The 27,185-nt window shown below is 41.7% G+C and overlaps 2 protein-coding genes across 6 annotated transcripts in view; one reads left to right on the top strand and one right to left on the bottom strand.

Annotated features, from left to right (window-relative positions):
- The window catches only part of CDC14B (cell division cycle 14B), a 128,301-nt gene extending 125,001 nt beyond the window's left edge, over positions 1–3,300 (top strand). For 2 of the 4 annotated variants that reach the window (XM_024995737.2, XM_024995729.2), the window contains 2 exons: positions 2,018–2,081; positions 3,135–3,300. In XM_024995737.2, the coding sequence (XP_024851505.1) occupies positions 2,018–2,036 (19 nt within the window). In that variant the 3' untranslated portion in view covers positions 2,037–2,081; positions 3,135–3,300. The remainder of the gene's footprint in view (positions 1–2,017; positions 2,082–3,134) is intronic. The other 2 variants (XM_024995730.2, XM_024995741.2) reach the window with 2 other exon arrangements.
- A 5,603-nt stretch (positions 3,301–8,903) lies between these two features.
- Positions 8,904–27,185, bottom strand: part of HABP4 (hyaluronan binding protein 4) — a 36,104-nt gene continuing 17,822 nt past the window's right edge. For both annotated transcript variants that reach the window (NM_001081523.1, XM_024995690.2), the window contains 3 exon segments: positions 8,904–10,295; positions 12,330–12,515; positions 16,213–16,384. In NM_001081523.1, the coding sequence (NP_001074992.1) occupies positions 10,239–10,295; positions 12,330–12,515; positions 16,213–16,384 (415 nt within the window). In that variant the 3' untranslated portion in view covers positions 8,904–10,238.

Here is a 27,185-nt window from a genome sequence, read left to right as displayed (position 1 = left end):
AGCCGTGTCTTCCAGGGCTGTGCAGTGTGAGCACCCAGCCCTCTGAGCCCCTAGCCCTGTAGATTCTTGCTTGCTTTCTCTGTTGTTGACCACTGTCCAGTTTTCATTTACCACATGGACAATTCACTAAACACCTCTACTTCTGTTCCATAAATAAAACGGGAATAAGAGAATTTTCACCTTAACAATTATGAGAATTAAGTGGGATAATACATGGGACGTGCTTCAAATGGCATTTGGCACCTAGCTTTCAATAATTTCCCTGGTGGCTCAGACAGTAAAGTGTCTGCCTGCAATGCGGCAGACCTGGGTTCAATTCCTTGGTTGGGAAGATCCTCTGGAGAAGGAAATGGCAGCCCACTCCAGTATTCTTGCCTGGAAAATTCCATGGACTAAGGAGCCTGGTAGGCTACGGTCCATGGGGTCACTAAGAGTCAGACACGACTGAGCCACTTCACTTTCACTTTCAATAACTTAATTTTTATTGTGAGTCAGCTCTTCACATCAGGTGGCCAAAGTCTTGGATCTTCAGCTTCAGCATCAGTCCTTCCAATGAATATTCAGGATTGCTTTCCTTTAGGATTCAATAAATTACTTTTTATACATGTAAGATAATTTTCTTTTAATTAGGTAAAGACCAGTTTTTGATAGCAGATGATCGTCTCTCAGTCTCTGCTATTTTTGGTCCCTGCAGCATAATTCCATACAAGTATAAAAAAAATTTTTTAAGAGGCCAGACAATTTGACTTCTGAAGGGAGAAATTCACGCACTGAACTCTCTTGAGAGTGATCAAGGCAGAGTGCTGAAATAATTTAGTAGAGAAGGCACCCTCATATTGAAATAGCAGGTTGGTACGGAGAGGGCAGTCAGCAATGTGCGTTCTGAAATGAGCTCTACCATTTATTCTGTGGATCCTTTATCTGCCTCCTGGCTCTCACTTTGTTCATCCATAAAGCTGGACTAGTAAGTGCACGGTGTTTGGATTAAAAAAGACCAAATTACGTGATTGTGCCTTAGTATGGGGCCTGGTGCCAGTGTGGAGCATAATATCCACCATTGCTCTCTTTTCCTCCACTTTTGGGTCTTAAACGCAGCTGGGGGTACATTGAGAGGCAGTGTAGTGGGAGGAATTCTCCACAAACTTCTCTGTAGAATGCCACGACTTAAGTAACCATTCTCCCCATTGTTGTGCATGTAGGTGGTTTCCAGCTTTTTACTGGTTTACCGCTGCATGAATATTCTCATATGTAAATTCTTCCTGGGTGGTGCTGCTGATTTCCTTAGGTTAAATTCTTTTAAAAGGCATTTCTAGGTCAAGGACATGCAAAATCTTAAAGCTTTTGATGTACACTGCATCAAAAAGCGGCTTGGTTAATAGGAGTTCAGAGCATGGATTCTGGACCCAGACTGGGTGTAAACCTTTGCTCTGCCGCTTATTAGCTGTGTGATTTGGGCCAGAATGACAATATCTAATACAGTTGTTTGAGGATTTAATATTTGTTAATTACTTAGAACAAGCACCTGGTACATACTAAGAGCCATGTATATTATGTTTAATTAAAAAATTAGAATTGCCTACTGCTTTTCAAAAGAACTGTCACACATACCGTCCTCTGTACTCCCTGTGCACCACATTGGCAGCTGCTGTGACACTGCTGAGCTGGCTAACTGGACGGCACTGACCCCATGGGTCCGTGCCATGGGTTGCAGTCACCATCCCTCCCTGCTATATTTAGTCCAGTCTTTGAGCTGCCCCATTATTGAGATTTGGGGCATTTTGTCTTCTAAGTGGTTAGCATAATATACTCCTTTATTATATATAGTCTCACCATCTTCTCGCTTACTGGAGGAGCATATGGACTCTGGGAAACCCTTTCAGATTCCTCTCAGTACGTCACCCCAACTCCCTCGATGGGGAACCTGGCCCCGTCCATGTGGAACGGAAATCCCTCCACCCTGCCCCTGAAGCACATCTGGTCTCTGCCTTTTCTCAACTGTGTCTCATTTCTTTGCTAGCAAGTCTGCATGGCTTTGACATGCTTCTGGATGACAGGTGCTCTATCCACACTGAGATGCCCAGGTAAGGAGGCCTCCTGCAGGGCGGGACCCTGGCTATGGCCCCTCTGATTCTTATATCATCGGTTTAAATGAGGAGAGGCTTTGGGTGGGAATAGGAAGAAAGGGGAAGGCAGTAGGGTTGTGCATTTTTTTACTTTGAGAAAGGCAGTGGTTCTCATGGTGGGTTTGCTTCTCCATGTAAAACAAGATGACTTTTCAGGCAGACAATTCTTCCTTGTGTAGAACTCCAGAGAATGCAGCCAGTCTGGCATTCCTTGCAAACCCCCCCCACCTGCCCCTCCTACTAAATGCCAGTAGTGTTCCCACCCATTGGGTAAGCCAACCCCTCCCCCCCGCCCCGCCCCTCCCAATACGCATTTTCCGCCACTTTCAGGAGGCTGTGCCGCCCCCAGTTGGGAACTGCTGATTAGGTTCAAACACAGCTCCACTGGGTGATGTCACGGAAACAGCAGTAGACTGTGAAGTGAATATTGTGCTCTCACCTTGTTTTACTCTGGTCCAAGCCCCAGCTGGCAGAGGAAGGGCACGAAGGAAAGCTTTCATTAATATAGGAGGCAGCGGGGGCTAACCCTGAGAACAAGGCTCATTTTCATGAAAGTGGGGGACTCAGACTTCAGGCCGGCCTTCCTGCCTGGCCCTGGCTTATCAGTGTAGCAGCCACAGGGAGGTTGCCCATCCTGTGTTCTCCGTCCCTAAGCGCAAGGGGTCTGTTGTGACAGAGCTGGAGAGGATCCCCAAGGATCCTAGAGTACACTGGAGTACCCTAGGCAGACCAGTGATTGGCATATCCTCAAGTAGCAGTTGAGTATTCATTCAGCTTTGGCAGACAGGAGTGGGGACCGGGACATGATGACTGGTGGCCACCCTAGCTCACTCCTGCCTTTTAGAGTGTTTCAGTCTGGCCAACCCCATATTTGTCCACTTTTAAACAGCATGAAACTTGGGGTCTTTTCTCCAGCCAGCAAATTAAACCAGTCCCTGTAGTATCCAGTAACCCCCTAAGACAGGTTCTGGTGTTATAAATACAACTCGTCTGTCTCCCCCGCTTTTCTAGTGATGGTTGGATGTCCCGGGCTGTGACCTTCCTAGACCGACTTTTAATCTGGCTCGGGATCCGCAGGGACTAGATCTCCAGAGGTCTCCCCTGGACAGCACAGCGCTTACCATCGGAAATTTTCTCAAGATGCAATTTAAACCTGTTTCCTCAGGTCCATGCCTCAGCCTCGTAGCATAGGAGTTTCTGCCTCATTCTTCCCCTGGGTATTGAGATCTCAGCCCAAAGCCAGAGCTGGGACTTCTGTAGGCTACCTGCTCCTGGGTTGGGAGCAGGTCCAAGCTGGCACCCCCTCTGTGGTAGTGGTACAATTCCAAATGGATAGCATTCTTTGAGCTTTCTTACATTAGACTCCTTGTGACTATCTGATGGGAGCGGATTCCTCTGTCTCCCTCAAACACAAGATTTTGAAGACTTTGTAGACAAGCCCTCCATAGCATCACTGGCTGAGCATCATCCAACCCCAGGGTGCCAGTCACACAGGTGCACTGGAGGGTGCCCCCAGACGTGTGCCCTGAAGAAGCCTGTTCTCCAGTCATTCCGAGCCCTGTTCTGGGCCTTGGGGATCCTCGGTGAAAATCCCTGAAGGAGGTCTTTCCAACCTAGTCACAGGACCCTGGTCTCCACTTTCTTTGCTGGGCCACCTGGCCTCTGCATTTCTCCAGCTTCCTTTCTCCCAAGCATGCTACCCCTCTCACTGAACGTTTCTTTGGCTCCCCCGCTCACTTACACTCTCACTTTCCCTTCTCACCAGAACACTCTCCTTCTGATCATTTTGCACTGCCAAGAATGTAGGACTTACCTCAGGCGTATTGTTTTCCTCTCTGTTGCTCTGATGCTGCTCTCCTATCTGAGGGGGTGGGTGAAGTGCAGACCAGAGCCACCCACACATCTATGCAGGTCGTTCATCAAGGTGAGTGAGGTCCCCTGGGGCTGGGTTGTGTACACCCCGACTGGAGGTATCCTTGGTGCCTCTGGCAGGGTGGCTATTCTGGAGAAAATACTCTTCCTCTTTTTTAAGAACTCTCAGAAACCCCTGAGGGACTTATGTGTAAGTTCAGTTCAGTCGCTCAGTCATGTCTGACTCTTTGTGACCCCATGGACAGCAGCACACCAGGCCTCCCTGTCCTTCACCATCTCCGGGAGCCCGCTCAAACTCGGGTCCATCAAGTCGGTGATGCCATCCAACCATCTCATCCTCTGTCATCCCCTTCTCCTTTTGCCTTCTATCTTTCCCACCTTCAGGGTCTTTTCCAATGAGTTAGTTCTTCATATCAGGTGGCCAAAGTACTGGAACTTCAGATTCAGCACCAGTTCCTCCAATGAATATTCAAGACTGATTTCCTTTAGGATGGACTGGTTTGATCTCCTTGCTGTCCAAGGGATTCTCAAGAGTCTTCTCCAACACCATAGTTCAAAAGCATCAATTCTTTGACACTCAGCCTTCTTTATGGTCCAACTCTCATATGCATACATAACTTCTGGAAAAAACCATAGCTTTGACCATACGGAGCTTTGTCGGCAAAGTAATGTCTCTGCTTTTTAATATGCTAAGTTTGTCATAGCTTTTCTTCCAAGGAGTCTTTTATTTTTGTGGCTGCAGTCACCATCTGCAGTGACTTTGGAGCCCAGGAAAATAAAGTCTGTCACTGTGTCCATTGTTTCCCCATCTATTTGCCATGAAGTGATGGGACCAGATGCCATGATCTTAGTTTTTTGAATGTTGAGTTTTAAGCTAGCTTTCTAAGTTTTAAGCTAGCTCCTCTTTCACTTTCATCAAGAGGCTCTTTAGTTCCTCTTCACTTTCTGCCATAAGTGGGGTGTCATCTGCATATCTGAGGTTACTGATATTTCTCCCTGCAATCTTGATTCCAGCCCAGCATTTCTCATGATGTAGTCTGCATGGTAAGTTAAATAAGCAAGGTGACAATATACAGCCTTGAGGTACTCCTTTCCCAGTTTGAAACCAGTCCATTGTTCCATGTCCGGTTCTAACTATTGCTTCTTAACCTGCATACAGTTTTCTCAGGAGGCAGGTCAGGTGGTCTGGTATTCCCATCTCTTTCAGAATTTTCCACAGTTTGTTGTGATCCATACAGTCAAAGGCTTTAGCATATTCAATGAAGCAGATGTTTTTCTGGAATTCTCTTGCTTTTCCTATGATCCAGTGGATATTGGCAGTTTGATCTCTGGTTCCCCTGCCTTCTCTAAATCCAGCTTTCATGTACTGTTGAAGCCTGGCTTGGAGAATTTTGAGCATTACTTTGCTAGCATGTGAGATGACTGCAAATATGCAGTAGTTCCCTGGTGTATCAGATGGTAAAGCGTCTGCCTACAATGTGGGAGACACAGGTTTAATCCCTGGGTTGGGAAGATCCCCTGGAGAAGGAAATAGCACCCCACTCCAGTACTCTTGCCTGGAAAATCCCATGGACGGAGGAGCCTGGTAGGCTACAGTCCATGGGGTCGCAAAGAGTTGGACACAACTGAGCGACTTCACTTTCACTTTCACTTTCACTTTGAACATTCTTTGGCGTTGCCTTTCTTTGGGATTGGAATGAAAGCTGACCTTTTCCTATGTGTAAGTTGATGCCACTCTATTCTCATGACAGGTGTTCCCCAACGATGCTCCCAAATCAGCCTTCTGAAATGGGGCCACATTTTTGCAAAGAAACAAGGCAGTTGGTGCTTTCCCCACACTATGGGGCCAGTTTCACCCGTGGTGAAGCTGTGATAGTTTAGAGAGCATTTGTGGTTTGGTTGGGGAAAGTCCTACTGTCTTGGGTCCTGGGAAACCTAAGGCCAAGGAAAAGGCTCTTCTGGAGCAACAGGAGATGGGCAGAGGTGGCCTGGGCAGAGGCTCCTGGAGAGCTTCGGACTTTAGGCTTCATGAGGCCCCTGGGAGAGCCAAGCTTCTGCCCATCTCCACCAGCACCTTGCCAGCAGCCTTGAACCTAGTCTCGTGCCCTCCCAAGACTTGCCATCACCACCTGTGCAGGAGACCTATTAAAGCTTTCTACATGTGTACTAAGTCACATCAGTCATGTCCAACCCTTTGCGACCCTATGGACTATAGCCCACCAGACTCTTCTGTCCATGGGATTCTCCAAGCAAGAATACTGGAGTGGGTTGCCATGCCCTCCTCCAGGGGATCTTCCTGACTCAGGGATCGAACCCATGTCTCTTACATCTCCTGCACTGGCAGACAGGTTCTTTACCCCTAGCACCACCTCGGAAGCCCCAAAGCTTTCTAAGAGTTCTTCAGATGTTTTTAGGAGAATGTGTCACAGTGTGGCATTGCCATGGGCACCACCTCACCCCAGGGAGTAGCTAAACACAGAGCACACCCCGTGTGGTCCTTTGGCTCCCACAGAGGCACACGTATCTTCTGGCCTTTCCTGACCCTCTCTCTGCAGCTTTGCCCAAAGGACTAGTAACATTAACTAGAAATTTCAGGGGTGTGTAGAAAGAACACAGCTTGGGGACCGAATCTTCTTTCTCCTTCATCTTTTCATCCCATTCCGCCCAAATACTAGTTAGGGAGCATGGAAGATGGATGTCTCTTCCTGTTCCCTGACAAGTGATGAGACAATTATAAGACAGCACACAGCAGTTACTCAAGAAATGCTCATTTCCTCAAGTTACCCAGGTTCTGCAATAAAGGTAGAGGAGGACCCTTCAGACTTAAAGGACGTTCAGGTAAAGGGCAGAGCCTTATTGCTAAGGTTTGCCTCCTTGGGCAGTGCTTCCTCTAAGTGAGGATAGTACTCCTTTCAGAAGGAGGGCAGGCTGTGATTGGCAGGGTCACATGGACAGCCTCCTGGGGAAACAGGTTCCTTGACTTAGGTGGTGGTTACAATAAAGTTTTGCACTTTTGTGTTGTATTTAACAATAAAGATTTCTTTTCAATAACTTGCTTTCTTCCTTTCTCACTCGCTTTACTACACAAATACTAAGAGCCTCCACCTCTGGGACATGCCGTGGGCAGTGTCGCTGGCTGCCTGAGCACCTCACTTCAGGCCAGAGTCGGGAGGATGTGGAGGTGAGGCGGCAGGCCCTGGAGGGTGTTCACAGAATGTGATCCCCACAGCCCTGTCTCCTCCGGGTGCTGAGGATAACAGCAGCAGAGTGAAAGGAAACTGGGCACATTTTTTCCTCGAAGTGAACCTCTGCTTGTCCTGCTACACTCATGCTCTGGTCTCCCCGCCCTCTGTTGGCAGCGTCTCTCTCTCCTGGATAAGTTAGTAGGTGGCAGTCCTGTTTTCCCTTCAAGGGCTGACCTTTCCCAGCATCTGAGACCTGGAATCTGCTCTTCCCTAGAATTTGCCAACACCACACATGGTGTGGTTTCAAAGGAGAAGCAATGCCATCATCCATGAAACACCTGTGCCCTGGGCTGGCATGGAGGAGCCAGGGAATAGGGGAGGACAGGGCCTCCACTAGAACCCAGCACTAGAAAACGGGGTGCCTGCTATGGCTTCTGTGAGGGGCCAGCCGTGCATGAGATGAAAATGTCAACTGTTCATCAGTAACACTGGGCTAAAGATATATTTTTCAAAGTAGCCTGGCTAGATGTTCAGACCATCCAGCACCAGGTTCCCAGCCAGCAGCAGCTTCTGCAGTGACTCCGCTTCTTCCTAGATGGTCAGGTTTTCATCTGGTCAAAGCAGGGGCCAAACCCTCATCCAGCTCACACCTCTTTATTGATGAGGCTCTCCTCGCTGCAGGTCCTGGGACCAGCTCATCTCTAACTCCTGCTCTGGCAGCCTGAGCCCCAGAAGTGAGCTCCTGGGTCAGGCGGCTTGGGGCTGGCACACCTGCCTTGGGAATTCAAATATGCTTGACCTCACTTTCTAAAAGGGTTTGTTAGACTCACAAGTTTTCTTAGCTGGGGTTAATTTGCTTAGTATTAAAGTTATCAGCTAGAAACGGGTCCCACCTCATGACAACATATCTATACCAAATCACCTCAAAGGAGTTGTGCAGGGGAAGTCCTGTGGAAGGCCTTGCCTTGTGTACAGGTCCAAACTCAATCCTGCCTCCTGAGTTTCCCTACATCACATTATGGATTCCTCCTGCCCTGTGCTCCTGCCCTGTCTTCTCTGGGGCTGGACTGTGGACAATCCTGTGACAAAAGCCTGACATTCATCTGACCCACCAAATTGGTAAGAGGTAGTCCTGGTGAGCAAATGAAGACCTCTGCAGGCCCAGAACCCATCCCCTATCCCCTCACCAGACTTTCTGACCATGAGATCTGAGACTGCTCCGTGGTACAGGAATTCTCAGTCTCTCTGGGAAGGATGCAGTGTTTGCATATACAACATGAAATCTAGCACAATGGGCTTTGCAAGTGTTATTCATGACACTAAAGGGAATAAGGGAATTTTGAAAGGGATCTCTGTTTTGCCAATCTTCAAAGCCAAGGCAAGGCAGAATGACTTAATGTGACAGCTCAAGCCTGCTGAGTAGTGACACACTGCACCAGCTCACGGCCAAACATGACATTTACTCTCACAAGACTTCTTAACTCAGATTAGGTACTGACGTTCACCATCTTTTTCTGGGGAGGGAGAAGAAAATGATGACCTTAATACTCAGATTAATAACAAGAATCCAAAAGTAGGCTGTCAACCACAGTGGCTTAATGTGACTAAGGGTTCAGCTCTGATTATTCAACAAAATGTGAAATGACTCCACTGTGGTCTTTCCCCATGTTCTTCCTGCTTGACCTGGGTGTCACTAAAAGGATTCAACTCTCTATACACAAAGTTAGGAGGGAATACCAACCTTTATTTACACTTGGGTTCAAGTTCAGAACTGCCATCTTGGACAGTATAGCAAGGCAAAAAAAAGCACAAATCCTGAGACCAAGGTTCAGATTCCAACATAAACATATCAACTGTGTAACAAGTTTGTGACTGTTACCCAGTTTCTTCAGTAAAATGGGAAGAGTGTCGCCCCAGCTTCCGGGGCTGTTAACAGCTGCCTCCACCCCAGCCACCATCGCGGCACGACCCACAGGCAGCTAGCTGAACCGCCATGGGCCTCCCAGTCTCAGCCCTGCTGATGAGTGGGGTTTTCTTGAACCTCCAAGGAAACCCCTAACCCTAACATGCTCCAGAGGCAAGAAAGAGGAACTCGAACTGGTGCAGGTCCGAGAAAGAAAAACTGCTTATGGGTGTTCAGTATTATTTACAAGTCTTGCCCAGGACAGGGACAGACAGCCTTTGAACACAGGTGTTGAATTCTGACACTAGCTTTGAGGGAGAAAATCTGCAACACTCTTTTCCCTGACCCCTTTTCATTTGATTGGTGGGTTAAATAACATGATTTTAAAGATCATATACTTAATACTCATCCTAAAAACCACCCAAACACTAAATATGCACATTTATACGAAGCATGTGTGTATGTGTGTGTTACATACACACAGAAACCACGAGGTAGTTTAAATCACCATGAAAAACCCCAATACTTGCCCTAATTCTCTGCCACAGAGTGGCAACCTTTGAGTGCACAATAGCTATTTAAAATTATTGGTTAAATAAAAAACCAAAAAAATTCCAGGAGAATATAACATTTACAAGTAAATGGTAAATATAACTATTTTAATTTCTTGGTCTCTGAAAACTAGGCTGTGACTGCTTTAAATTAATAGCAGAGTTATATGTATTTCCTCTAATACTGAAGGACACAGCCTTCCGGTATCTATACAACTTACTAAGTAGTCTCAATAGATTCTATTTTACAACTTGCTTTACTCTCCATGCTTTTGTGGAGGATTCAATACAATTTCTATGTACAAGTTTTAAACATTATTTCTGAACTACATTTGGAATTCATTAAATAAAAAAATAATCACCATTATCTACCTTCCTGGGAAAGTGCCAGACTAACCCCCAGCCAGAACTGCTGCTCTTTAGGTGTCTGGAGAAATCCCTGTTCCCACAAACCACCCAGACCAAAAAGAGTGCAATGAGCTCAAACTATACGGGAAAAAGCAACATCTATTGTTCTTAGAGTTGGACTCTCTTCCCCACAGCAAGGAAAGTCTCTTCATAGGTATGCCAGTGCTGTTTAAGTTGCCAGGGAAATTGGGCTGTCTCAAGCCAGAGCAGGGAAGTCTTCAGGGTCATCCGGGTTTGGAGCAACATCTTGTATCTGAAAAAGAGAAGTTTTGAAACCAACTGTCAGTTCACCCATTCCCACCTGGGTGCAGAAGTGTGTGAAACACAGTACCTACTCTCTCAGGGAGGAGCTAACCGAGTAGGGGTAAGCGGCCCCACACTGAGGGAGGGAGGCCCAGTGGGAAGAGAGGAGTGGCAGGGGCTCTCTATGCGAGGCCCTGCTCTGAGCTGCAGCCAAGTTCTGCACAGACCCTGCAGAGGGGGGCCCAGAAGCATGCTTCTCCCTCCTCTGACCCGCTCTGTCCCCACTGCAGAATGGCTGGCAGTGCCTGCCACCCTGCCTCGCCCACGCCCTGCCCCAGCCCTCACTCCCACAAATCCTTACTGTGAGCCTTTATTTGCACCTTGCGTGCATGTGTGCTAAGTCACTTCAGTTGTATCTGACTCTTTGCACCCCTACGGACTATAGCCCAACAGACTCCTTTGTCCATGGGATTCTCCAGGCAAGAATACTAGAGTGGATTGTCATGCCTTCCTCCAGGGAATGTTCCCGACTCAGGGAACGAACCCGTGTCTCACGTATCCTGCATTGGCAGGTGGGTTCTTTACCATTAGCACCACCTGGACCCTTTATCTAGCCCCTCCTTCATCCAATAAACATGACAGAACATTTGCTACATGGAGATACAAGGATGATTAAAGACAGTCCTACCCTCAGGAGCTCATAGAGCTCCTGCAGGAGGAGCATACTGGTCACATCAGTAACAGGTGGCCTGGGAACAGAGGCCCACCGTCAGGGCGTCCAGTGCAACTTGGTGGCCATGCACACATTACAGTTAAGTGATGTCTTCTAAAAGAGAAACTTCTGGAGATAACCACAACAAATGAGCAAAAAGAACAGGATTCTGACACAATGCAGCTGTGAAGGGGGTGGGGCCTGAGGGTGGTGCAGAGCTGGAAGAGCCCCGGTGGGTGGCAGGGCCCCTTGCACAGATAGCCACACTGCACCACAGTGGCAGAGCTGCTATTGGAAAGGGGCAGGCGTGTATTTTCTATTTCCAGAATTGATCCTTTTTCCAAGCTGGCCTCAGATTTACCCAGAAAAAACACTTGTTTTCGTTCTTGCTGAAGTATAACAAGTTAGACTCCTCCCAGGGGTTGCTCCCTGGAATAAGGGAATCGGCAGCAAAAGGAACATTTCCAGGATCAGCCACAAAGAAGGGGCTGCTCCATTTTCACAGGGACAGCACTGGTGCCTCTGCTGGCCGCCAAACCTTATGCCCGATTCCCACTAACCAGGTCTTGGTATATTTATTCATAAAACACTGATGAAGCGTCTAGTACAGCTCATATTACACTAGGCATTGGGGAAACCAGTCTGTCTTCTGGAGACAGCAGACGCTGGCCAACAACTGTGCCGGTGATAGTACAATTAAACGTGCAGATGGTGCTTCAAAGAAAGGAAGGACTCTGACCTGGCCTGGAAGCCTCCTCTGATGAAGGGAGATTAGAGGATCTATCCTAGGTAAACAGGCAAAGGGGTGGGAGGAAGGCCAGCAGGCAGAAAGGCCCCATGGAGCAAGGAACAAGGTTGTGTGTCCCAGAAGTAGGGCAGCGTTGGCTGAAGAGTGGCAAAGAATGGTTTGACGTGAAAAGGTTGCCTTGAAGCTGTTGGAAGGATTCTGTCTACTCTGAAAGCATCAGGGCACAGCGTTGCTTACACGTAGTAAGCAACTGTCAGCTGATCTGATTCAATACCAAGCCTGGGGACCTCACCTGATGCACATGTGTGAATTCTCCAGCTGAGTGTACACTCATAGCAGACAGACTTCCCTGGAGACCCTGGAGGCCAGGGCTACACAATGGTCTGTATCCAACTGATGCCCATCATGCTGATGACCATTCCAAACACTCTAACATGAGACCCACACTAGACAGAGGAGAAAGAACTCCTCTATCTAGATCAGGAAGAACTTGATGATCCTCCAAAATTAAACTATGTAGGCCCAGGGCATCTTCATCCTCTCACTTCAGAAAACCACCCAGGATTTAGAATATACACACTTACCACCACTTCTGCTCTGGATCCATAGTTTTCTGCCCTTCTGATCCTTCCCCGGCCTCCCCGTGTGCCACCTCTGGCTCCACGCCCAGGACGAGGGAGGTTACCAAAATTAATCTCCAGCTGGGATGTGATGTCATTGGCTGCTTTCCGGAAAACATGGGCATCATCTTCATAGTCATCCTTTACCATCTGAAACACAGTTACAGCATCAAACACAGAACATACACACGGCCGTCTCCATGGACACTCACTGGACTGAGCAGGGGAAGATGATGTGGCTGCTCTGCTTCCAGCTGCGTGGGTTTTGCACATTTTGCAGCCACACGTTCTCACACTGACAGGCCTTCTTTTTTAATTTAATTGGAGTAGCTGATTTACAGTGCTGGATTAGTTTCTGCTGTAACAACAAAGTCAGTCAGCTATTGCTGCTGTTCAGTCACTAACTCGTGTCTGATTCCAACCCAATGAACTGTAGCCCACCAGGCTCCTCCGTCCATGGAATTCTCCAGGCAAGAATACTGTAGTGGGTTGCCATGTCCTTCTCCAGGGGATCTTCCTGACCCAGGGATCAAACCTGTGTCTCCTGCACTGCAGGTGGATTCTTTACTGCTGAGCCACCAGGAAAACCCAAGTTGGCTATATAAATGCATAAATCCACTCTTTTAAGATTCTATCACCATACAGATCATCACAGAGTATTGAATAGAGTTCCCTAAACTCTATGCTGCTACTGCTGTTGCTGCTGTCGCTTCAGTCGTGTCGGACTCTGTGCAACCCCATAGACGGCAGCCTACCAGGCTCCCCCATCCCTGGGATTCTCCAGGCAAGAACACTGGAGTGGGTTGCCATTTCCTTCTCCAATGCATGAAAGTGAAAAGTGAAAGTGAAGTTGCTCAGTTGTGCCCGACTCTTAGCGACCTCATGGACTGCAGCCTACCAGGCTCCTCTGTCCACGGGATTTTCCAGGCAAGAGTACTGGAGTGGGGTGCCATTGCCTTCTCCACCTAAACTATATAGTAGGTTCTTAATAGTTATGTACTTTATACATAGCAGTCTCATAGTCTTAATTCAAGCATTTTTGAACTTACTTCAAGTCAGACCAAATATCTATCAGTTTAGTAGGTTAAGATGTAAGATTTAACATGACTAACAGAAATCCTATAAATGTTGCATATCTAAGTGTATTTTGCTGAGATTGAAAAGTTTTAGTTCCTGCCTTTTGTTCACCAATGCTACTTTGATAAATAAGGAAAATTCACCTTCCTAGAAAAGAACTTGATGGAGAAACTGCTCTCAACATGGGTGCTGACTGTACAAATACCATATGTTAAAAATTGGATGATTTACAGTAAATAATTTCGACTCAAAATATATGGAAAGAGTAACACAGCAGTATGATTATCTAAGGGTTGGTACCAAGGCTGAATAAAGAACTCAGGCTGCTTTTTAAAAACCGCCTTAGTTAAAATTCTTTGAGAATATACATTTTATTGTATGGGGCTTCCCTTGTAGTAGCTCAGTTGGTAAAGAACCTGCCTGCAATTCAGGAGACCTGGGTTCAATTTCTAGGTTGGGAAAATACCCTGCAGAAGGAAATGGCAACCCACTCCAGTATTCTTGCAGGGAGAATCTCATGGACAGGGGAACCTAGCAGGTTCCCCCATCCATGGGGTCACAAGAGTCAGACATGAATCAAGAGGTCAAATTAGTTCTGTCTCTTGTTAAAACTGTATCAATAAACCTTCAAATTTGATTTGGTTTCAATTCCTAACAATGAATGAAACAAAAGCTCTCACTTGGAAGTAACATATAAACCTACAAAGAAATATAAACCCGCAGAAAATAGGCCAATGATTGTGGATGAGAATCTCCAAAGTGTTATGTGGTTAAACATCCATTTGCTTGTCCAGCAAATGGAATCAAATTTCCCAGAGCACGTGTTTCCCTTTTGGCCATATGTTTATTCCAGGCTTCATGTTTAACATTTGTGTCCTTAGGCAGATGTACTCTTGAAGCTAAAAAGATGAAGGAAAGAACAATTCAGGAACACTTGCACTCTGGTAACAAGACAAACACAAAAAAATGTAAGTGGCAAAATAATAAACTACTTCCTGATTTAGAAAACAGCTGGCTGTCAAGGCACCTCAGCAGAGACATAGCAGACTTCCCAGTAAGAAGGCACAGCTTGCGATGGAAGTTGAGTAAGCAAATTGTCAGGCCAAAGTGCTTTAAGGGCCTGCTCTATTCATAGGCTACTGTTAGGTCTTAACTTTGGCAAGAACAGAGCTCCAAGGAAACAAGAGGTATTATTCTAGTGCTTTTGTTCTCTTCAGGGTATCCAGAACAAAGTAGTGACACCAAGATTTGGCTTCTGTCTCTTTAAGAACAACTCCTGGCTGAAATCATCAATGCTGTAAGGTTAATAAGTACCAAAGATGTGTGCCTTACTGAGACCAAGCTCAATGACTCAGCTAACCCAGTTGCTTCAAAGATTCCAGGAGACCTCTCTCAGAAGCCAGGGAAGATGAATCTGGTGTGGATTAAGAAGAACAGTTTCTATTTTTACTTAACATGTCAGCTGCACATTTCAAATCCTGACAGCACAATTGTTTTAGGCAAAGCTTTATTTACAAAAGAAGAAAGTGGATAGGGAAAAAAAAAACCCAACCCAACTTGCTGATAGACTTGTAAAAAGACCTCATAGAGCTTTCTGAGAGAATAAGGCTCTGGCCTCGTATGTGTACAAAAAGCCTTTTCTAGAGGAACAGCTCAAAACACAGACTCCTGGAGTTCGGACTGACGGCAAGAGGAGGTAGGAAGGAATCCAGTATCATAAATGATCCCCTAGAGAAACTATTCATAAAAAGAATATAACTAACCAAAATGTAAATGGGAACACAGACAAAACTACATAGTATAAAACTCCTGATTTTCAAATGGAAAATCAATGAATAACATCAAGCAGAGAGGAAGAGTGTTCACCACCACCACTGACACAGAGACTGGTATCAAGATAAATAGCTGTGACTGAATGATACTAACTCTAAATTTTAAAATTACAATGCTTCAGTGTACCCTCCTTTAAGTTTAGGAATTCGAATAGAATGTGATTAAATAACTCTCTGACCATCCTTATCAATATATGCTGGAAAATATTTTCAAAGCTGAAGCCGCCAACAAATAGGTGAACACAAAGCATGTAAAATCAGATCTTAAGAATGTGTTAGCAATCCCAAGTGGATAGCTGGCCATGCTAACAGTGCCTGTCATGGGGGAGGGGCTTCAGGGGTCCTCTGGTGAATTTCTGCAGAGGGAGCAAAGCTACTGCAATATCACCAGAAAGGATTCACCCAACTCCGACTGGTTTAAAGTGATCAACTAGTTTCAGTTAAACACTCTTATTAAGAATTAGAACTGTGAAAAATAACATTGAATCACTTTTTTGCACACCTGAAACTATAAAAATATTGTAAATCAACTCTACTTGAATTAAAAAAAAGAATCATAACTGAAGGTAATCTAATCACGAAAATGCCTAGTTGTTATCCTATGAAATGGCATCATTCAGGGAAACATTCTGGATCTCTCTTTGGACACAAAATTGAAATGTAACTAAAACACAACAGTGTAAGCATAGTCTTCACACAGTTCTGAAGTGAGCAGAAAATGTGCTCACTATAACTGCTTTGGATCAAGTATTAATGGGTCGATTTTTTTCAGTTAATAAAAATATAGTAAAATTAGGCATGCATGGTGACTCTTAGGTTGAAACAGACACGTCTGATTACTATAAGGTTGAAACTAGAATGTCAACTACTAATGTTCCATTTCATTTTCAATAAGGTAACAGTGAAGATTACCTCTAGATATAAAACATCATGCTTACATCATCTCTATATTTAGACTTGTGTATCACCACTGCTTTGGAAGGGACAGTAGACTCAGGTTTCCGGATGTTAAATTCAGGCTTTGGTCTGGTCTGTTCTTGAAGATTTTTCCACTCATCTAGGGTCATCTCTTGAACTTGAGTTTCTTCTTCTACCTCCAATTCAGGAACTCTATAAAGAAGTATAATCATAAAGAATAATTTTTGATGGGTCTGAAATGTCTATTTTATGAAAGAGGAAGTCACACCCATTAGTTTAATGTACTTTCACAGAACTCCATCTCAGATTTAAATAAGGTAAGAAAATCTTTGAACCATAGCTTCCTTATTTTCATAATTTTATGCCATCACTCCCAACTGAAGATACTCCCTGTCTGTGTTCAAAGCAGTCTTTGAAAAATGGGAATATAACCATTCCAGTGACATTAATATTACACTCACTACCAAGCATTCCCTTCCCATATGGCATTACATACAAAATGAGATAATTGTAGAAACAAATGGGAGAAGCTATTGAGACAAAACATATATAGAGAACCATGAACAGAGGTTATAAACAGTGAGTCACAAATGCATTCTTTTGTAAATATCCTCCTTAAATTCATGAATTCTTAAAAAAGACAGACATATAGAACAATGAAACAAAATTTAACATCTAGAAATAAGCCCTCATATTTATGAGCAATTAATTTTTTTGACCAGGGTGCCAAAGACCATTATTTTACATGTGGATATTAAATTTTCCCAGCAACCGTTGTTGAAAAGTTCTTTCTCCTTTGAATTAAGTTGAACTTCTACCCCATACCATAAGTATAGGAGCTAAAAGTATAAAACTCTTCGAAGAAAATATAGGCATAAACCTTGGATTAGGCAATGGCTTCTTAAATACAACACTGAAAGCAGAAGCATCAAAAGAAAAAGTAGATAAACTGGACATCACCAAAACTCAAAACTTTCATGCTGTAAAAGGACACCATCAAGAAAGTGAAAGGATAACTCACAGAATGGGAGAAAATATTTGCAAACCATTTATCTGATAAGGGACTTAGATCTAGAATACAAAAAGGACTCTTACAACTCAATATAAGTAAATGACACAACTAAAAACAGTGCAAATGTCAAAACAATGAATGTGCACGTATTTTTGCACATTTCACAATACGTAGATTCTATATCAGTTTAGGTGGTAGGAATAGGTGTGTTTGCAAATTTTCACAATGAGATGTTGGAAAAATACTAATATGAAAATATATCCAAGCAACTTCCCTGGTGGTCCAGAGGATAAGGCTCCATGCTCCCTATGCAAGTGGCCTGGGGTTCAATCCCTGGTCAGGAAACTAGATCCCACATGCTGCAACTGAGAGTTCACGTGCTGTGATGAAGATGAAAGATCTGGTGTGCAGCAACTGCGACCCAGCACAGCCAAGTAAATAAATATTTAAAATAAAAACATAGCCCAAATATACACTGGCAAAAATATAAAAAGACACTAAATTTTGTAATCTCAAATACTGGAAATGACCCAAAATCATCTGGAGAAGATCTTAGTGGAAAAATTATAAATACTAAGCAGCTAAAAAAGAATCAGAAATACATATATTACTATGGGGCACCTCCAGGATATACTGATAAAACAGTAAGGTAGAATATATGCTTCCATTCACCTAAGGAATACAACATACAAATATATATATATATACAGATTTAAAAAATAAAATCATAATATACACCAGGGAAAGAACAGGGATATACGCTAACTGGAAAATATCATGTCTTAACAGATTGTATTTTGGAAACATGTAAATATTTTGTATAATTATAAACCAGATTTAAATTCAATATCTAAAATTTGGAAGCAAGATTAATCAAATTAGTCTAGTTTATCACACTGGCGATAAAAAGAATCAGAAAAGAGCTATTTGGAGTGCCTTGAAATATAAACTTGATTTTTCATCTCTATATATAACTTTTTAATAATCATGTTACTGAAGATAGTGTTGGTAATGTTATGAATATTTGTCATGTGTGTAGCAAATGACAGTACAATGTTACTGACAACTGGGATTTTCAGCATGGAAGAAAAAGAAAAACAAATGTAAGAAAGTTTAGCTAAAATCTTGTACTCCTAAATTTCAAATGAAAATAATGAATAAACTCATAACATATTTTATCTTAAAAATGTTGTGTATATGTGTATTTCTCAGCTCATCCACTTAAATGTACTAGAAACAGTTAAGAATCTAGTAGTAGTAAGTAACCCCAGTGCCTAGATTATGGTTTCTAAATACCATATTCTATCTTTTAAGTTTATTTTATGGAAGTACATAAAGTAAATTTACAATGAACAGTAAAGTGATTCAGTTATATATAGTTATACATTCTTCTTCATATTCTTTTCCATTATGCTTTATCACAGGATATTGAATTCTCTGTGCTATATAGTAGAACCTTGTTATTTATCCATTCTATGTAAAATAGTTTGTATCTACTAATTCCAAACTCCATCCCATCTACTCCTCCCCAACACCCACTCCCCCTTGGCAACCACAAGTCTGTTCTCTATGTCTGTGAGTCTGTTTCTGTTTCATAGATAAGTTCACTGGTATCATATTTTTGATTCCACGTGTAAGTGATACCATATAATTCTAAATACCATATTCTATTAAAGGACTCTGGCTCCCTGGAAAAATGACTCAGTATAAGGTGTGAACTACAGATGATGAGTCATAAACATGTCTTGCCAGAAAGCAAGCAAGCTATTAAAGATTACTGAATGTGTCTCAAAAGGATCAAGGATCAACTTGAAGAGGCCCCCTTCAGTCAAAAAATGGATCAGTTTAAGTACCAATAAGCATAAAATCTCAGTGGACTAAAACATATCAGATATGTTTAAATCTCTAAGTTCATAACGACACTTAAAAAAAGTCACTGGCACCTTTGAAAGATATGAGGGAGCCAACTCTTTCTAAAAATGAGTGAAAGTAAAATATTTCTTTTATTATCCTTCATTTCCTTAACAAACTTATACCTCACTGTAATCAACTAGTTCTAGGTAAGTTTTTCTTTATAGATCATCCCAGCTACTTAAGTAAAGAATGATAGAATTAGACTATCACTAATTTGCAGCGCTAATAAATCAATGGATAAAGGAAATGATAAGCAGCAGCCTTTCATAAACTTTGCAACAATCTTACCAAAAAGTTGAACCTGAATTTGATCAAACCTCTGCCTCTCAGTATTAAGAAAATTTTTAAAAAATATGAATAACAGAGAAACATGTTCTACTACTCTATAATGCCATGCTGGATTTGGCTTGCACTAAGTAATAACAGCCAATATTTTTTTCAGGAATTTTGTGATTTGGCTGTTAAAGTACAGTTGTTAAAAATTAACTTATAGAGAGAAGAATTACAATCCTGCAGCCTTCAAAATGAAAACCACAATCACAGAAAGTTAAACAAAAATTAAAAGGCAGAGGGTTATGTCCCAGATGAAGGAACAAGATAAAACCTCAGGAAAAAAAAAAAAAAAGCTAAATAAAGGTGAAGATAGGCAACCTTCCAGAAAAAGAATTCAGAATAATGATACTGAAGATGATCCAGGATCTCGGGGGCAGAGGTGGGAAATGGAGAAGATGCAAGAAATATTTAACAAACACCCAGAAGAATTAAAGAACAAATGAACAGAGACGAATTAATACACTGGAAGGAATCAGTAACAGGATAACTGAGACAGAAAAATGGATAGTGACCTATAAGACAGAATGGTGAAAATCACTGCTGTGGAACAAAATGTAGAAAAAAGAATGAGAAGAAATGAAGACAGTCCAAGAGACCTCTGGGACAACATTAAATGCACCAACATTTGCATTATAGGGGTCCCAGGAGGAGAAGAGAGAAAGGGCCCAAGAAAATATTTGAAGAAATATTATTTAAAAACTTACCCAACATGGAAAAGGAAATAGCCAACCATGTCCAGGAAGCACAAAGAGTCCCAGGAAGGATAAACCCAAGAAGGAACACACTGAGACACACAGTAATCAAAGTGACAAAAATTAGAGACAAAATACTAAAAGCAACAAGGGAAAAACGATAAATAACATAACATACAAGGGAACTCCCATAAGGTTATTGGCTGATTTCTCTGCAAGAGAGAACACAAACTCTGCAAGCTAGAAGGGACTGGCATGAAATATTTAAAGTGACGAAGAGAAGAACCTACAAATAAGAATACTCTCCACAGTGAGGCTCTCATTCAGATTTGACAGAGAAATAAAAAGTCTTTTCAACAAGCAAAAGTTAAGAGAATTCAGCACCACCAAACCAGCTTCATAACAAATGCTTAAGGAACTTCTCTATGTAGGAAAAACAACAGAAGAAAAAGACCTAAAAAAACATACTCAAAACAATTTTGAAAATGGTAATAGGAACATACATATTGATAACTAATGCAATTATTGATTAATCAAAATACAAATACATGAAATGCACCAACCAAAAGACATACACTGGTTGGGTAGATTCCAAAACAAGACCCATATATATGCTGTCTATAGAAGATCCACCTCAGACATGGGGACACTTACAGACTGAAGGTAAGAGGATGGGAGAAGGTATTCCACACAGATGGAAATCAAAAGAAAGCTGGAGTACCAATACTCATATCAGACAAAATGGACTTTAAAACAAAGACTTGTTACAAGAGACAAAGGAGGAGGACTACTACATAATGATCAAAGGAACAATCCAAGAAGATATAATAATTCTAATTATATATGCACCCAAAAACATAGGAACACCTTAATACGTAAGGCAAATACTAACAACCATAAAAGGAGAAACTGACAATAATACAATCATTTTTTAAAACTACAGTAATAGTGGGGGACTTTAACACCCCACTTTCATCAACGGACAGATCATCCAGATGGCAAATTAATAAGGAAACACAGGCCTTAAATGACACATTAGACCAGATGGATTTAATTGATATTTATAAAGCTGCTGCTGCTGCTAAGTCGCTTCAGTCGTGTCCGACTCTGTGCGACCCCACAGACGGCAACCCACCAGGCTCTCCTGTCCCTAGGATTCTCCAGGCAAGAACACTGGAGTGGGTTGCCATTTCCTTCTCCAATGCATGAAAGTGAAAATTGAAAGTGAAGTCGCTCAGTCGTGCCCGACTCCCAGTGACCCCATGGACTGCAGCCCACCAGGCTACTCCGTCCATGGGATTTTCCAGGCAAGGGTACTGGAGTGGGGTGCCATTGCCTTCTCCAATTTATAAAGCATTCTACCCCAAATAGCAGGTTACACAAGTGCACATGGAACATTCTACAGGACTGACCATATGCTGGGGAACAAGATGGCCTTGATAAATTTAAGAAAATTGAAACCATATCAACCAATTTTTCTGATCATAATGCTATGAGATTAGAAATAAACTACAAGAAAAAACTATAAAAAACAGAAACATATGGCAGCTAAACAATATGCTACTAACCAATGGATTACTGAAGAAATCAAAGAGAAAATTTAAAAAAATACTTACAAATGAAAATGAAAGCTCAATGGTCCAAACAAGAATGGTCAAGAAACAAGAAAACTCTCAGCTAAACAACTTAACCGTGCACCTAAAACTAGAGAAAGAAGAACCAAACCCAACCTAGAGTCAGCAGAAGAAACTGTAAATATCAAAGCAGAAATACATGAAACAGAGACAAAGAAAACAATCGCAAAGGCCAATAAAACTAAAAGCCAGTTCTTCACTTTAGATAAGTTTGACTTAATTGATATTTATAGATCATCTCATCCAAAAGCAGCAAGACTACACCTTCTTCTCAAGTGCACGTGGAACCTTCTCCAGGATTGACCACATGCTGGGCCACAAGGTGAGCCTTGGTAAATTGAGGAAAATAGAAACCATATTAAGCATCTTTTCTGATCACAATGATATGAGATTAGAAATGAACTACAAGAAAAAAACTCTAAAAAACACAAACACGTGGCAGCTAAACAATATGCTACTAAACCATCATTGGATCATTGAAATCAAAGAGATATACATGAGAATGTATATCCACAGAAAGACACACAAAAATGTTTATAGCAGCTTTATTTATAATAGCAAAAACTAAGTAATCTAAATGATCATCATCAGGTAGATAGTTAAGCAAATATTGGTCTATCTGTAAGGTGGATTATCACTCAGCAATAAATAGGAAGAAACTGTTGACACATTTAACAACCTGGATGCATCTTAAAATATGCATGCTTAGTAAATAATATAGACGAAAAAAGAATACAAAAAGAATACACGCTGTATGATTCCATTTATATAAAATTATAGCAATTGCAAACTAATGTTTAATGACAAAAATGTAGGTCACTGGTTGCCTAAGCGGAAGGGGCAGGAGGGAGGGATTACAAAGGGATACAAAGAAACTTTCTGGACTGACAGATGTGCTCATTACTTTGATTGTTTGAAACCTGTAAGACTGTATATACTAGATATGTGCTGTTTATCGAATTCAGATTATACCTCAATAATGTTGCTTTATTAATAAAAATATATAAAAAACACACCCATTAAAATGTATATTTCAATATTAATTCAAACAAATAAATTGTTTTAAGAAAAGATTTTAAGATAATCAGGGAAACCCAGAAACTGACTAGATATTTAATGAGATTAAGGAATTGCTTAAAAATTTTAGATGAGATAATGATATTCCAGTTATTTTCTTTATTCTGAAACATTTTTGGATGATATGTAACATATCCTGGGAGTAGAAGTGGGTAGAGAAATCTATGAAACAAGAATGACCATGATTTCATAACAGTTTAATTTCAACTACTTACTCGCAGTTTCAATATACCATTCTTATTTAAATAGATTTTTTTCTATAACTTTTAACAAAAGGAGCTAAACATAAAGAAATATTAAGGCATCGTGAGGGTTTTGTAGCCTATTTGTGACAGAATTAAGAAAGTTTGTGGAACTGGATGCTACGAATTTGAGGATTCTTTCATAACTAAGATAACCTAATAGAAGTTAATAAATTCCAAAAAGTTCAGTAAGAATGGGTTCTGTGTTAAGACCACAAGGAATTGGCCTAAAAACATATGTCTAAACATAGAGAAATAGAACAAAAAAGTAGAGGCATGTAAGAAAAGCAGACCTGAAGTGGAAAAAAGACATCCAAAATAAAGCGAATAGTGCAGTTTAGAATAGGGCATTTGCCACAAGTGATTCCCTCCATGGAGGTGATCAGCCTGACACTGTTCACTCAGATGCACCTCATTCAAAGGTGTTCTTACCGATGCCCTGTATGCATTTCCCGTTATCACCTGCCATTTCAACAAGCCCCACTGGGAACAGTATAAAATTACCAAGGATAGGTTCCTTAACCTTGTTGTCTATTGACCAAAAATTATTACACATTCTAGGACTTTTCTGGTGGTCCAGTGGTTGGGATTCTACCTGCCAGTGTGGGGGACACAGGTTTGATCCCTGGTCCAGGAAGATTTCACATTCCATGAAGCAACTAAGCCCATGTGCCCACAACTACTAAGCCTGCACACCTGGATAGAGCCTATGCTCCACAACAGGGGAGCCGCTGCAATGAGAAGCCCGGGCACAACAGTGAAGAGTAGCCCCTGCTAACTGCAACTAGAGAAAGTGTGCACAGCAACAAAGACCCGGTGAACCAAAAATGAGGAAAAACAGAAACAAAACACACTCTAAGCAAACAAACAAAACAGGAAGATTCCATTGTCCCACTTGAATCAGCACTGAATTCAGTTTTTACTGTCATTTTAGCAAAGACTGGCTATTCAACAAGAGATACAGCTAATTCTCAGTTTCAGGAAGGACTAATGCAAGTGTATTTCTAACAGTTATAAAAGCATCATAACTGCTATCAGTCTAAAGTCAACAATCCTTTTTTTGAATAATTCAAATATATTTACAGCTCTTGGTTTATGACAGAAAAATTTTGGAGAGAATTTTCTATCAAAACTGCTTATAAACATAAGGTGTCAAATGTATGACTTGAGAACAATGTGATATGTAAAATTGATAATAATACATTTTATTTCTAAATGAGTGAAATTACAGAAGAAATAGCTGTTTTAACAACAGTTACCTTTATGTAGAAATAAGTGGGTAATGCAACATTCACTGCATGTTTACTGGGTGCCAGATGCTCTTCAAAGTGCTTTACATTAATTTGCCTGTGATAATTAATCCCACAAGTTAGATAAAATTAACAGCTCCATTTTACAGGTAAGAAAATCAAGAAGGGAGATCATACAGCTAACAAATAGCTAACAAGTTTCACATGCAGTCATTCTATCTCCAAAGCCCACATTCAGCCTCTATGCTATGTAGGGAATAGGAGGGCAGAAAAAATGCTTAGATGGAAGACAGTTGAGATATGGACAGAGAAAGCATACAAATCTTCAATTCAGATGTCAAAACCTCCATTCAGACAGTTATCTTTTCACCTGAATTTGTGAAAATGTGAATCAAGGAAAAGTAGGTTCTAGACATAAAACTTAACTCAGTGAATACTTGACTGGAGCACATGGATCTAATCTAACATGTAAATAATACCACCTACTTCCTTCCAATGAAAGGAAAGAGAATTTCATGATAAACTTTGAGTTCCTTATAAATTTGCTATAAAAATTTTTAAAGAGGTATAGTCCTGCATTAAGAAAACTCAGTACATAATAATCTTCATTGTCTAAGCCAATATGCTTGGAAACAAAGTACAAAATAATTCATTGCAGATATTTTGTAATAATGCTTCCTCACCATTCTCTTCTCATGGTTAATAATTTTTAAGGATGGAAGGGGCAGTTGTTGATCCATATTACTGAACAGGCAAATCCTCAGTGATCCTGGTAGCTCTTTCCCTGCTTACAGAACCACCTTCTCCCATTTGCAGTTCTTAATAGCAAGTTCATCTAAATGGCACTCTTAACCTTTCCTACCACTCAGTATAGGGCTTCTCAGGTGGTTCAATGGTAAAGAATCCACCTGTCAATGCAAGAGATGCAGGTTTGATCTCTGGGTTGGGAAGATGCCCTGGAGAAAGAAATGACAACCCACACCAGTATTCCTGCCAGGAAAATTCCACGGACAGAGGAGCCTGGCGCGCTACAGCCCACAGAGTCTCAAAGAGTCGGATATGAATGTTTGTGCTACAAGATCTGGTTCAAATTCTGGCTCTACTACCTACAAAAACTAAGTTGTCTAACCTATACGTCTCAGCATTAGAATAATTAACAGTACCTTCTCCTTCACAAGCAGCAAAAGATTAAGTGAGTTAAACCATAGAAGCACTTAGAGCAGTTACTGGCATACAAAAAATGCTCGGTAAATGTTCAATTTATTCTTAAAGCAAAACACAGTTAGTTGTCACAGGTATCCTCGGACATTAGCACACCACAAGACAAGAAACATATAATACTTCTGTAATGAATCAAGGAAGGAAGGAAGGAAGGTCATAACACATATAATTGTCAACAAAATGTGTCCAATTTGAGGAAAATGTATGTACTCTGGGCCATAGGTTCGAGCATATGTTGAGGGTACATTAAATTTACCAACTAAGTAGCACAGTAGTAAAGAATCTGCCTGCTAATTCAGGAGACCCCAAGAGATGCAGGTTTGATTCCTGGGTCAGGAAGATCCCCTGGAATAGGAAATGGCACTACACTCCAGTATCCTTGCCTGAAAAATTCTAAGGGCAGAGAAGCAGAAGTCTACAGTCCGAAGGGTGCAAAGATTCAGACGCAACTGGGCACAAGCGAGAAGTATGAAACCAAGAGTCTCACTGAATATACATTCTGGCTTGATCAATATCCAGACAAAGCTGAGACCAAGAGCATCTCCATCCTAAGATGTATTTACAAGCCTAATTTTGAAACTATAAAAAACTGTAATTGTATTATTAGAAATGTTAGTAGTAATAATTTTAAAATTTGACAAGGCAGTGCAGAAACACGAATTTCTCAGTGTGCTCAGCAACTAGAGCACAGCTGCTGTGCACTGCAGCTCCTGCAAATCTAAATGGATGTTCACTGTCCACCGTGGTCAGCAGAGAGAGAGAGATTTGCTGACTAGCTCCACCAGGATATCGCAGACAATGAGACTGCCACCAGAATCATTAAGTATTTATTTTGTCTTTCAGAATAACTGATTTAAATTATTTTGTCTAACACTATGAATGCTAGAATACCTCAATTAATTCTAAAGATTATAATTATGCTATAATTTACTATTATTCTGCCTTACATTATCTGAACTTGTATAATGGTTTACTGGCTCCAAGAGGATCCAATTTTTCTGAGGGTATCTAGTTAACTCACTTCTTAACATTCATATACACTGTTGATCTATTTCCTTAGTTAACTCACTGTCTAAATATTCATATTGACTATTAATCTATTTCTTTAATTAAATACACTTCTTAGTTGTTCTGAATAGTAAATTAACAGCTTTCACAATCATCAATCATTGCAGCACTTTACTCTTCTAATAAGTAACAATAATAATAGTAGATATTTATATAGCTGGCCCCACCCCACATGAAACTCATGCACACCCAACCAACCCTTCTGACAGCCTTCAGATGTAGGTGCTATTATTATTCTCATTTTACAGATGAAAAGAACTGAGGCACAGAAAGATGAAATAACTTGCCCAAACTAGTAAATGGCAGAGCTGGGATTTGAACCCAGAACACTGGCCCAGAGTCTCTGCTCTTAACCACTTGATACCCTGCCTCTTCACAGCGGAAGGATGAGTAAGAGCTAAATAAATAGGTGACGGGGCTGTAGAAGAGAAGTATAGAAAAACAAGAAAACAGCACTTGTGAAAGCTTTTTGGCAGGTATGGTTAGGAGCTAGAGAAAGGTGCTTGCGAACAAGAAAAAGGGCCATGTGGTAAACATGTGGAAAAGGCAT

The sequence above is a fragment of the Bos taurus genome, chromosome 8 (genome assembly GCF_002263795.3).
Source record: "Bos taurus isolate L1 Dominette 01449 registration number 42190680 breed Hereford chromosome 8, ARS-UCD2.0, whole genome shotgun sequence".
In the NCBI taxonomy this organism is placed as follows: domain Eukaryota; kingdom Metazoa; phylum Chordata; class Mammalia; order Artiodactyla; family Bovidae; genus Bos; species Bos taurus.
Note: the sequence above shows the minus strand (reverse complement) of the source record. Positions and strands in the feature narration are given on the sequence as shown.